General features: G+C 39.7%; 1 protein-coding gene across 1 annotated transcript in view; it reads right to left on the bottom strand.

Moving 5' to 3' along the window:
• LOC107040059 (homeotic protein distal-less) overlaps positions 1-10,409 on the bottom strand; it is a 75,604-nt gene extending 65,195 nt beyond the window's left edge. The window contains exons 1-2 of the mRNA XM_015259981.1: positions 10,161-10,409; positions 9,227-10,039 (exon numbers count right to left, since the gene is read on the bottom strand). Of these exons, the coding sequence (XP_015115467.1) occupies positions 9,227-9,680 (454 nt within the window). The 5' untranslated portion in view covers positions 9,681-10,039; positions 10,161-10,409. The remainder of the gene's footprint in view (positions 1-9,226; positions 10,040-10,160) is intronic.
• Between the last annotated feature and the right edge of the window lie 2,787 nt (positions 10,410-13,196).

The raw sequence follows: 13,196 nt of genomic DNA on the forward strand, positions 1-13,196 counted from the left end.
CCCCCGTCGCCCCCTCGTCGTGTTATGTGCTCTGGATGGGGCTCATTAGTTACCGGCCAATCAATCAAGCGACGGAAGTGTTTAATGGAGATGAGAAAAAATTTTCAGGTTATGGTTTTTCCGATGAAATCGGGGGGTAACGACTCGGCGCAGCTTCAATCAATTAGGGTTATGGGGAGGGGGCGTTGGGTGAACAGTTTTTTGGGGATTTGGGGGTAATAGGGTGATGGCCTCCTGGGGAAGAGGTTTCACTGGCGGCTGAGGGGGCTGCAGCGGCTTCAAGGACGAATTCTAGATTAGATTAGAAGGAATTTATTATTATTTGAAAATGGAATATAATTATTACGAATGGATTTAGGAGTTTTTTACATTATTATAAATTTGTTTTCATTTAGTATTTTGTTTTTTTTTAATTCAATTTTTTTTTCAGAGTTATTTATATTTGTTAATAAATAACAGTTTATGTAACAGTCCCATAGCTGTCATCACATATCTTCATCATGATTATCATTCTCATTTTCACTAACAATCTCGTAAGTTGTTAATTAAACTACGACTGAAGTATCACAACTTGAATTTTTAATTTTTAATTGAACACGAATATTCGGAACTAAAAGATAAATTCTCAATTGTCCCCTCAATTTTCTAAAATTTTTCCGAACTGTCACGAAATAACTGCCCTAAAATAGTAATTTCAATTTTATAAATTTTGTTATTTAAAAAAATGATAATAAAATAGCAAAAATAATAGAAAAATTTTTAATTTAACCAAAAATTTTGACCATCGAAGTTGTCAAATGATCTGAAAATAACAGTATTGATTTTTTTCGGTTAATGAGACTTTTTCAAGGTTTAGCGCAGGGCGCCAGGTTCACTCAGCGCTTGACATCCATCTTCCGCATGGGGTTGACCCTTTCCACACGGGAGTCACCGCCGGAGAGAAGGTAATCTTCTTTTTGCAGGCATACAGCCCCACAGCCTCTGGTGGTTCATTAGTCAAACAGCTAAGGAGCGAGGGTTTTCGAGAAACGGGTGGGTTAAGTGAGCCGTGAGGAAGGTGCCTCCGGAGCACTGGGGCGAGCATTTCGCAGAGAGTTCATTCGATTCCTTCGGTGCGTTCGTTTGGAGTTTTATAAGACAAAAGATTGATCAATTATGAGAAAACGAAGGAGCGGAACTCCGGAACTTCGTAAATTTCTTTTTTCCTTAATGATTTTGGGGGAAGAGTCATTGTTGTTGAATCAACAATAATATTTTTAATTTTAGTTATAAAATATTGCAACGGATTTTAACATGAGATCGCCTTAACGCGTTATTCAATTAAATTAGTCTCGGGCGTCCTTAAACAGATGTCTGAACATCTTGATTCATGTTTGAAATTCAGACAAATTCTTATTTTATTCAAACGTTTTTCAGTGTCTGAAAAATGTCCACAAAAGATGTGTGAAAGACATTCGTTTTTTCTGTGTCGAAACCAAATCGCGTCTGGAATAATGTCGAAATTAATATTAGATGAGAAAAAAACCTCTCAATCGTCGCAAGTGAATTTCAATGAATAGAAACCCACCTGTTCCCCCGCCTTTCGTCGGATTTAGGCAGACTTCACCATGACTCTTCGACCACCAGCCTCCCTCACTCCCTGCACGCCTCCAGTACCCGTAAAAAATAGTAAAATCATAATGACAACGCAAGAAATTAAATTTCCACTTCATTCCCTCGTGTCAACAAAAGAGTCCCGTCTAACAGCGGCATTTGGCCACTTAAAAATCGATTAATTACATCCACTGAGTTGAAGAATGAAAGAGTTTGGCACTTGCTAATGCCCATTGACGAGAAATAATATAGTCTTTTTAATTTCAGCTCAAGTATTTCAATGTGAGATTTTTTCCTGTTCAACATTTTTTTAAATCAGATCATATTAACGTGTTATTTAATTAAATTAGTCCTCTTCATGACGTGAGCACTTCATGACTTCATGACTTCCCCCAGTATTTGCGTCGGATTTAAATCAGTAGCGAAGTGGCCAAACGGTTTAAGTCAATTTAGTCTTTGGTTGAGTTTTCCAGAAATATTTCCGAATGCAAGGGAGATAGCGAAATTTTTATGATAACCTTTTTTGTAGAGCGAATGGAGCGCTACTAAAAAGGTTATAGGAAAATTTTTGCTATCTCTCTTAGATTTCGAGATATTCAAAACAGATATCATCTTTCGAGACATTTGTCATGTTTAGAGGCTCTAGCACGTCATTTCTCGACCCGCTCTTTCATTTGAGCCCAAAAAAACATTCATATCTTGTCTGACAGCGCTGCTACAAACTCGGGTTTTCAACTCGGGTTTTCAATTGAAAACCCCTACATGAGGGGCTAATTGATCGGATCTAATGCGAGACCACTCGAAACAAGGCCCTCAACAAGGGGTCGCGACCGATAGCAGAGATTCGCTCGATATTTTAAAATTCTTATACTCTCTCGTTATAACCCACAGCTTGAAACGACGAAGGTGGATATTGATAATCAACTCAAAGTAGACATCATCACAGAGAATACGGGAAGAGCTTATAGCATGCGGCTAATGCAGGGACAGGTGTAATCATCAAATAATGATAGTACAAGCCGCGGTGTGCTCTAGTTTGAAGTTGGAGGGTTTTTATCGTAGTTGTTGCTGGCGGCTCGGGTGTCGTTCTAGTCCACTTTATTTACTCTTCACCGAAGTATCGTATATTCTTAGTGCTGCGTGTGGCTCAAGTTATTCAGAAAGTGTCACAACAGAGTTTAGGTCTGGTAGTGGCGTTTGTAGCGGAATAATGTCAATTGGAGTTGACAGACGAGCCAAAAAAGACAGTTGTGGTGTGAGGGAGTAAAGCTTTACTTTCTGCACATTTTTTGAGAATGATCCTGAGTTCTATTTCGGGGAAAAATCCTCAAATTGAGGATTTCACTGGAAATGCGAAATTTTTGAGCTGCGGAAAGGAAAGAATTCCTCATGTTACTTCAATTTTCAATCAAAACATAAATATTCAGGACCAAATTATGCAGAATTTTTCATTTATTTAAAATCGAGAATTGAATTTTTTTTCTGAAGTTTCTATCGATTTTTCTGTAAAATTTTGAATTTTGAATTTTTAATGTCGAGTTTTTAAGTTCAGTGGAATTCTAATATGATAAAAATTTAAAATAAAAATGTATTAGAAATTTCAGCTAAAAATTTGTGAAATAGTGTCAAAGAGTGAATTTTTTACGGAGGTATTAAAAAATAATCTCATTTTCTCCCCTGGCAATAAAAATAAAATATTTGACAATGACGAAATTCTTTGAATTTCAGTAAAATTATATATATTAATATATATTATATTAATATATATTATTATATATTATATTAATAAAAACGCACCGCCAAAAATTTGGCAACAGTGTCCAAATAGTATATTTCGATACGAGTGCGTAAAATTGTTTCTGACCCGTGTCAGGTGCGCAGCACTCGCCTTCGGCGAGAGCTACGCATTCAATGCTCAAAGAGCATTTTTCTCACGAGTGTCGCCCCCTATTTTCCCACTTTTCGCACGCATAAAATTTAACTTTACGCACAAGTGACGAAAAGTGCCCTTTTCACGTAAATACGACGACGAAAACCTCAATTTTCCCCCTGGCACTGAAAACAAGCCATTCAAAAACTCCGTAGCAACCATAACATTTCACTTTTCAATCGTATTTTACGAGTATCTGCACACGAAATGACATGACATTGAAGTACATACACCCCGAGGGTTAGTGTTCGTCACCTGGGGGGGTTTTCTCCCAGTATTCAACACTGGATAAACTCCCGTATGTGGTCAGACTATTGGTAATCTCTCTCTCCTCATCCACGCATCTCTCTCATTCGCCACTCGGGATCCTGCATGATGTATATACGGTGTGCGGGCATGGGGGCGGAGCGGAGACAGATGGGCGTGTGGAGGATCCCTTTGAGGCTGCCGCGTGCGGCGCCAGTTTCTCGTCTTTCTCTTCTTCTGACTTCTGCCCTCTTCTCATTCTCATTTCTATCCTCACGTTGTCTCCTCTCGGTGACTATCCTCCGGCTGCTGAGACCCTCTGACTCCAGTCAACTGCATTAACAGCGGAATGAAGAGGTGAATTCATTCGTATTGATTCGTCATCACGCTGGCGATCGCCGGTGATTATTAATTGTCGGGGTTTAGGGGGCCCTGGAAATCTCGAAATTTTTCCGCGCACCTCGCGTGTCCCGGATTTCGGACTGCGCCGCACCTCCAGCCTCTTCTCCGTTTTTTGAAATAATTTTTCTCCGATTTCTTCGCTCCTTCCACTCCCGCAGATTTCTCTGTTTCCCTCCAGTCCGCACCTTTCATATTCTGTTTGCTCTCTGTCTCATCCACAACTTTTTTCACGGTTGATTCGCTTAGGATTAGGATCCACTGGCGAATCACGCGATATTCTGCTGCACGGAATGCTATGCGAGAATTTTTTTTCGGGGTAAAAGAGGATTTCATCGGTACATCACGATTCGCGGAATTGTAAGTCAGGAATTTTTGCATTTTTTGGGGGGAATAATGTTGTATTTTTTACTGGAGAAAATTTTTGGAGAAAATTTCAAGGAATTTCTTCGGTGAGAATTCGTAATTTCAGGGGAGAATGATGGGAATTGAATTTTAGTTGATTTATTCCATGCAAAAATACAAAATAAAAGAATGAAAATAAAAATAAATAAATATAATAAATGAATAAATATTCCATGGTTGATAGGAAATCGGAAATTTTATAAATTTTTTCCCTACGAAATTCAGGGAATAATTAATTTTAAAACAATTTTCATTCTGTGAAATCACTATTCTCATGTTTTTTAACGACTGGGGTAAAACGGGTCTCCTATTTTATCTTTTTGGAAACGAAAAAATAATTCTTGAACTGAAAAAAGAACATTAATTTTATTATTTTTCTGTCCCAAATGAATAATTACTAACATCTGTAATAATTTTAATTCCACGAAAAAATCAACACATTAATCCTAATTAATATTAATTAACTCCAAGTAATTAATAATAAAACATTAATAAAAAATTTGCATTCAAGGGTCGGGGCAAAACGGGTTCTCTTTTTTTTCGTTTCTTAAATGAAAAAATAATTCTTGAGCGGAAAATGAAAATTAATTTCATAATTTTTTCGTCTCCTATGGATAATTTGTAACGTAACATCTGAGGGGACATAAAAACGTCATGCGTGTGTGAAATATATCCAACTGCAATGATCAATGGCAAATTTGTTCAAACCAAGCCAGCAATTACGCGCAATTTACACACAGAAAATTCATCGCGTGGAATTGCCGGCATTTCCCGCCAAAATTTGAAGAAAGTGAAGCGTAAAAAAAAACCACGAGGAAGAGGAGGTGGAGAGTGAACCGCGGCGGGAAATGGGAATACAGGATCTCTTTGTAGTTGGCCCGATGTGGCCCTAGTCTCGTTTATAAAACAAGCCGACAGGTACCTCTGGAACGAGGATTCGACCTGGCTCGGTTATAATTGCTTCCGAGGCACGACACCGATGATACTCACGTGTCTCGATCCAAATGGACCCCCCTACTCGAAACGACCTCCTTCTCGGGGTGAAGGGATTCGAATATTTATTTATAATATCGCTCTTCCGGTCCTCGGGGATTTGTCGGTTCCCACCTTTTCCATCTTTTCCTGTACCCGATTTCTTTCGGGTCAGTGAACTTTTTTCATTACATCAGATTGATCTCTTTATCACCAAAATTTCCAATATATTTTATTTTTTTAAATTAATGTAATGCAATCGATCAAAATTATGATCTCGATTTGCTGTGTTATTTTGTTAAAGTAGAAAAAAAAATTGCAGAAAAGTCAATTAGAAGAAATGTTTAAAAATCAGGATTTCTCCCAGTGTCTTATGTGAAAATCAACATTTCCATTGTAATCAAAGATGACTATAGTCAACTGAAACCCATGCGGTTACACGCACGTATCATATAAAAATCATTTCAAAAACACCATCAAAACGGCTGCCCCTACCAGAGCGCCGAAAAAATATTAAAATTTCTGGACAAGATCTGTCACTCATCGATTATCCATGGATATCGAGACAGGTAGCTCAAAGTCGCTCATAACCCCTCGGCGGGCGAACCAGTGCCTCTGACACGTTCTAAACTAGAGAAATGAGAAATTTTTCGGTTCATCCTCATCTCCGACTCCCCCAAACGTTCGACCATCATTCCGTTTTCACGGTCGTCCCCCCAGCAATCCCTTTCGTACCTTTTTCCCCCAAAAATCAGTGGACCCCTTTATACATCGGCACCGGCGCCAGGCGCCACGTCTTCACGCCTCTCCACTCCTCATACATATTTTTTCACCCGTTCATCTCATCCGCTCATCCCCTTGAGCCCGAAAACGCCACTCCCAAAGTGCCCATAAAAGTAGAAATAAAAATCATTCACGGATTTCAAAACTCAATTCATTAGTGACATCACATTTTCGTTCTAATGTACCTCGGAGTGTGTATGGGGAATAAATAAAGGAGTTAACATTGTCGTGAGGCGTTTACACCTGTTGGAGCGCTTGACGCGCACTTGCCGAGTCACTCTCAAATAATTTATAACTCCCTCTTCGGAGGGATCGGTCCAGACGAGGCCTGACTAAATTGACTAAATGCCGTGCTAATTTCATTTAGCACCCTACCGTGTTGCTCTTGCATCTCTGACCGTGGGGGGTTGTTTGTTCAGTCCGGGGATTCACCTTCCGGAGGCCAAAAGTGAAACTGACACCCCTTTTCGGGAATTGCGAGCGAAGAACACTTTCTCAATAAAGTGAATTGATTCGTTTTGTTTGGGTTTCAGGGGGCATTCATTATCATGTGGGTAAGTTTTTTTATTTTGGTTAAGGTATGTTGGGGTATGGATGGAATTACCGAACAAGTTTGAGAAATGGACACAATTAAATTCATGAAAATCACATTTCATAATGTTTTAGATTTTCTAAAACGTTCTCAATAAATTCAATAAATTGAATTGTTTCGTTTGGTTTGGGGTTGAGGGTGCATTCATTATCATGTGGGTAAGTTTTTTTATTTTGGTTAAGGTATGTTGGGGTATGGATGGAGTTACCGAACAAGTTTGAGAAATGGACACGATTAAATTTATGAAAATCACATTTCGTAATGTTTTAGATTTTCTCATCCTCCCTCAGTAATTTGAATTGATTCGTTTTGTTTGGGTTTCAGGGGGCATTCATTATCATGTTGGCAAGTTTTTTTATTTTGGTTAAGGTATGTTGGGGTATGGAAGGAGTTACCGAACAAGTTTGAGAAATGGACACGATTAAATTTATGAAAATCACATTTCATAATGTTTTAAAGTTTCTCAAACGTTCTCAATAAATTCAATAAATTGAATTGATTCGTTTGGTTTGGGGTTGAGGGTGCATTCATTATCATGTTGGCAAGTTCTTTTATTTTGGTTAAGGTATGTTGGGGTATGGATGGAGTTACCGAACAAGTTTGAGAAATGGACACAATTAAATTTATGAAAATCACATTTCATCATGTTTTAAATTTTCTCAAACGTTCTCAATAAATTCAATAAATTGAATTGATTCGTTTGGTTTGGGGTTGAGGGTGCATTCATTATCATGTGGGCAAGTTTTTTAATTTTGGTTAAGGTATGTTGGGGTATGGACGGAATTACCGAACAAGTTTGAGAAATGGACACGATTAAATTTATGAAAATCACATTTCATAATGTTTTAAATTTTCTCAAACGTTCTCAATTAATTGAATTGATTCGTTTGGTTTGGGGTTGAGGGTGCATTCCTTATCATGTTGGCAAGATTTTTTATTTTGTCTAAGACATGTTGGGATTGATACGGTACGGATAGAATTGAAGCACAAGTTTACGAAATGATGTTTACAATTAAACTTATGAAAATCACATTTCGCAATGTTTCAGGTTTTCCTTAAATTTCCCAGAAGTCCACCATAAACTTTAGCTCGATTATTTTAGCATTGTAGTTCAACCCTTTGAAGTACGTCCCAAAATAGAAGAAACCGCATAAATTCCCCATTCCCATTCTGCCCTGGGTGTAGCCCCCAACCAGAAATTAACACTTTTCAAATTTATAAGTTGTATTATTACCCTCCATTGTACCACAACCGACTGATTCGACGACCTCGTTAACGTCCGCCTTTATCGATTTGGGTCTGACATTTATTTGAGAACGATAAATAAATGAACTCACTCACGTTTCTCACTTTACGAGCCCCCGCCACCAATACCCGAGTTTTGTTTACGATAATAAATATTCCACGGCCCAATTGCCGTGAATTTTCCGTTGTTTTTCCACAATCGCATTAATGGAGTCATCGAATTAATGGGAAACAGGAGTCCCGGTAGCTCTGGAGCCGCTCGATCGGCGCCCAAACTACTCTCCGAGAGATAAAAGAGTGATTTTTTGTTACAAAGACGCTCACAAGAGAGTGAGAAATAGAAACGGAGAGAAAAAAGAAGACGGATAGGAAGGGCGTCTCACCGGACGGCGTCATTACTCTGCATGACGCTGCGCTATGGCCCCCGCTACTTCTTCAGCATCTCCACATCTTCCTTTCTTTCACATTTTTTTCTCATGTTTCTCATCTACCACTGTATCATTCACATCTATGGGCAACTACTCACGATGACCATTGTCGATCGAGTCATCATGTGAATTAAAATTTCACGCTCCAATCCCAAAGTCATCTTTCATTCATGGACTTCACACGATAATTCATGATATCAAATAGGCGCATTAATTCTAATGATAGCATGAAATAACTTTTTCGGATTTTTTAATGGAAATGGAAATTATCTGTCGTTAGTTTCATTACAAAGAATTTTTCTTGGGCTTTTTTTTTTAATATTTAGGCACTTGCACGGAATATTTGCCTGTAGGTCCTCATTTTCGACGTATTCCACATTGAATTTCTTTCTACTGAATTTTTCACAAATGTATTTGTATTTTATGTCTACATGTTTTCCCTTTGAATGAAAAACCCCATTCTTAATCCCCTGAATCGCGCTTTGATTGTCTACTCGTAAGTTAGGACGTGAGATTTTACCCTTTGACAGTTCTTTGATCAAATTCTGTGCCCAAGATGTTTTGGAGACTGTGTAATTTGCAGCAACAAATTCTATATCTTTGTAATTATCATATTGTCTGAAATTGGCTTACCCAGTACTTCCAGTCTGTCTGCGAGGTCCTCAACACTGGCTGTGTCAATTGTTAGAGATTCTCTCGGGTCTTGCTCGTTCTTGAACCGCCGTTGTAGGAGTATGGGAATGCTAGTCTTTGCTTTATTCTCGAAGAGTCCCCTCAGCGTGTCCCACATCTCCTGAGCTGTGTCACAATGCAACACATGAAGCAATGTTGACAGAGTGAGGGTGTTGGCGATGAATCGTTGAGCCTTTGCTTCTTTTCTACCCCAGGTTCGTAAATCTGCTTGGTGAGTAGACAGGAGTTCAGGCTCTGCTCCTGGAGCGGGGGTCGTTGGACGGGGATTTGTCCCGTCTACGTGTCCCAAGGCTCCGAGGAATAGTAGGTTTACCTGGGTTTGAGATTTCCAAAACATCCAGTTCTCTGAGCCCTTGAGGTTTATCAATTTGCTCGTGTCTTCTTCGTTGTCCATGGCGAGGCAATTGCACCTTTTGCACGATGGCTTTGGCTAACCTCAAAACACGGACTTATTGAGACAACTGAGTTTTATAGTTAAACTCACAAAACTTTGCTTGCCAGAATCCTTGGACAAACCCTCTGGGCCCACAACCAGGATGGCAATTAATTACGCCGATTGCTTTGAGTAATTACTGTGATTTACTTGCATATGTTTTCCAGTAACCAGATAATTCACGAGTAAAGTCTTACGACGCTAGATGGCGATACATGGTTCGATATAATATGGATCCGTGATAAAACAGTTGTCGATAAAGTAGTAATCAACTCTATACTTCCAACAAATTATAATTGAAGATCCCTGGAATAATTGACCTGAAATTTTCCCTTTTCATTAATTTTTTCATCGAACTGTGAATTTCCACTGACAGAAATTGCTCGAAATTCGCGTGTAAATCTCACAAATTAAAAATTAAAGATCAAAAACTGGACTTACCCGATTTAATTTATGGAGCAGTAAAAATTAGCCCCACACAATCTCCCCACCCATTCAATACCAAATTGCCTATAAATGACTGGTGCCATTAACCCCCACGAAAGAACAGAGAGGGTGTTAACTACACTTGCAAACACAAAACAACAAGTTGACCGAAGCAAGAATGGAGAATAGAGCCCAGGAGGCCGAACATTGGTTACTTCTTCTTCTTCTTCCTTGTGCTGCTTGCGCAACTGGCCTTAAAGGAGAGTCTACAATAAGCGCGCGTCATTCATTTGCACCACGTCGCTAAGATAATTAATATATCTATATTTATTGCAACGCGACGTAAACAGAAGACGTACGTCGATTATAGATTCGGCCTAATACCCTAGGTAACTCAGCCAACTTCACCGAACATTGGTTACGATAATGCGCCTGAAACCCGGTTTCAAATACCTCGAGGGCGCTAGTGTCACATCACTATCGGCCGCTTGGAGGGGATATATGGGACGGGTGGTAGGACGCATACTGTTTTGCAAGCCAAGTTGTCAACATTCTTTATTCGAAATAGACAAGAAAGAAATGCCTTGTATTGATTTACATAAATAAAGAGTTATGAGTTATGAGTTATGAGTATGAGTTCGGCCTCCTGGTCTCTATTCTCCATGGAAGCGAGTAATGCCCAAACGATTGGGCGCTCGCGCGTTTCACTCATCGGGCACGGGTGGAGTAGCATCCCGACCCCATTGCATGCCACAAATTGCCTCAAATATTTACGCAATTGGCATGATAACCGCATTACGTGATTATGTACGCTCGTTGCGCGTGCGATCCACCGTTGCATTCGGCCATCTCTCTCTCTCTGCGCTTTACTTGGGCATGGCTCTTCTGCATGTCCTATTCCCGGATACTAATGCGTCCAGGTATACAAATGTAACTGGAGGGTCATTAAACGAGCGTTGGAGAATTGTACGCACTGCACGGTTTCTCCTTCCCGAGATAATGCTTCCGGTTTTGAGACTAAACTTCTTGAAATTATTTATCTGTTTTTGTGACAGTTGCATTTAAATTTCGAGGGATTTCGTTGAAAATTTAGAATTTTACGAAACAGAATAGAATATCAATGGAAATTGTTAATCCCATTTTTTCATTTTTTTAGTCAGGATAATTGCAGTGTTTTCAGGACGAACAAACGACGACAAATGACGAACAATTGATTCCTCAGGAGGAACAAATGATACAAAGTCTCATTTTATATTTTATAAAGAAAGACTTCGTCAAATTCCCTTAATATTCATGAAATTTAATATTGATGGCCATCCCTGTGTCTCACTATAAAAATTTGTACAAAAAAATGGTCTCTTGATTTTTTCAATAGAATACGATTCCAGGAAACACAATTTTCGACAGAGTAAATTTTTTCTCCCACCGTATCTTCAATAGAAGTTCACTAGAACCCCAACAGAATTGTCTGCCGAACTCGTTACGTATTTTTCTCATTTTTCTCGTGCCTTTGAGATTCCGATTTGTTCCTCATACTTCCTCATACTTCACCCTCAACCACCAAACTTCAAATATATCCCGGAAGTCCTCCCCGCCGCAGGCACGTATGCAGGAACTCCGTACGCGGTTGATCCCCAGAACAATTCGTTGCGTAACATCGACCCCTCGCTCCTCTCGATCCACGTTTTCTCGAATTCCCCGACATGTATGCACGTTACGTGCGGTCTCTATAAATTGCTACGTGCCGCAGGTGGGACGTAGCTCTTACCCCGCTCTCGGTTCTTCCCAATCCCCCGGAATTTTCATGACGCTCCGCAAAAGCGGACCTCCTCGCCCGAAGTTGCTTCCGCAAGTGTTCGGCGAAGTTCAACCGGAAGAGAGCTATCGCTTGCGAATCCCCCTCTCGTGGCGAATATCAAAAAATAAATAGATTATAGACTGCATTATTTGGGTCAGCGTGGCACGAGAGCGGATCGCTTGTTGCTTTTACCGCAAGGATGCTATTGAAATTACTGGCCGGAGGAGTGAGACGACGGGGTAAACACAAAGCATCGCTTCGAGTCCCGGAATTATTGTAATTACAACAATTTATTGTTAGGGGGAGGGGAGGGGGGCAGACAGGGAAAAGAACCGGGGAAATGCCGGCGCTGGTCGTCACACACAGGGGGTTTCCCCGGTTTTCAGGCACCGTATTATTATCCCTTGTCGGCCCGGTGGCGCCATCTCCGTGAGGCATCGCCAAGTGTCTCCCGCTCCTCCGCCAGTAATCGAGGAATCCGCAGAATAAAAACGATGACGAAATGATGAGGTCATGACCTCTGTCTCAAAATTCGTGAAACTTCAGGAGAAAATTTTTGAAGTTGTTTTTAGATTCGATTTTCCTTTTTTTAATTGATTGTTTGTCATAGTTTTGGAAGATGATTTTTATGGTATAAAAATTGCAAACTCCACGGCGAGGCCATTGTTTGTCATAATTCAAACTCATACTGTGAAATATGAGAACATTTTTCTGATCTGAAATTCTGAGAAGAACGTGGACGAATGTTTGGGCATTTGGTTTTTCAGTCTAAACATCTGTAAATGAATAGAGACCTTTGTGGGTCTATGTCGCCAGGGTTTCAGACCTCTGGGATCTTTGTTTCTTTAGTTAGTCCATCTGAGGAGCTCAAAGCGTGTGGATGTGTCTTCCTCGTATGTAATTTTAAATAAAGAAAAGTTTCAACTCAACCGGATTGATTTTTATTCAAAATCACCCATTTCCAATACATAGAATGGTATTCAATTCTCTTTAGTTTGTCAGGCGGGCTTCATGAAAATTCCACGCAACACGATTGTACTCATGAATAAATAATTTTACGGAGTAAAACGAACAATAAAACGATTTTCATCTCTAAAAATCCTACTCTGAAAATTTCCAAAAACCTCCAACAAAAGTGTCTGAATTTCCTCCATTACTCTCAGCAATATATGCGAGAGCCTTTGGCACTGCCCCCTCATTACCATAACCGCTTCCACGTTGCGATATTCTCTCTGTCTCTGTTTTTCCAAGTG

Source organism: Diachasma alloeum, unplaced genomic scaffold (assembly GCF_001412515.2).
Source record: "Diachasma alloeum isolate Michigan unplaced genomic scaffold, Dall2.0 Dall_scaffold_00315, whole genome shotgun sequence".
NCBI classification, from domain to species: domain Eukaryota; kingdom Metazoa; phylum Arthropoda; class Insecta; order Hymenoptera; family Braconidae; genus Diachasma; species Diachasma alloeum.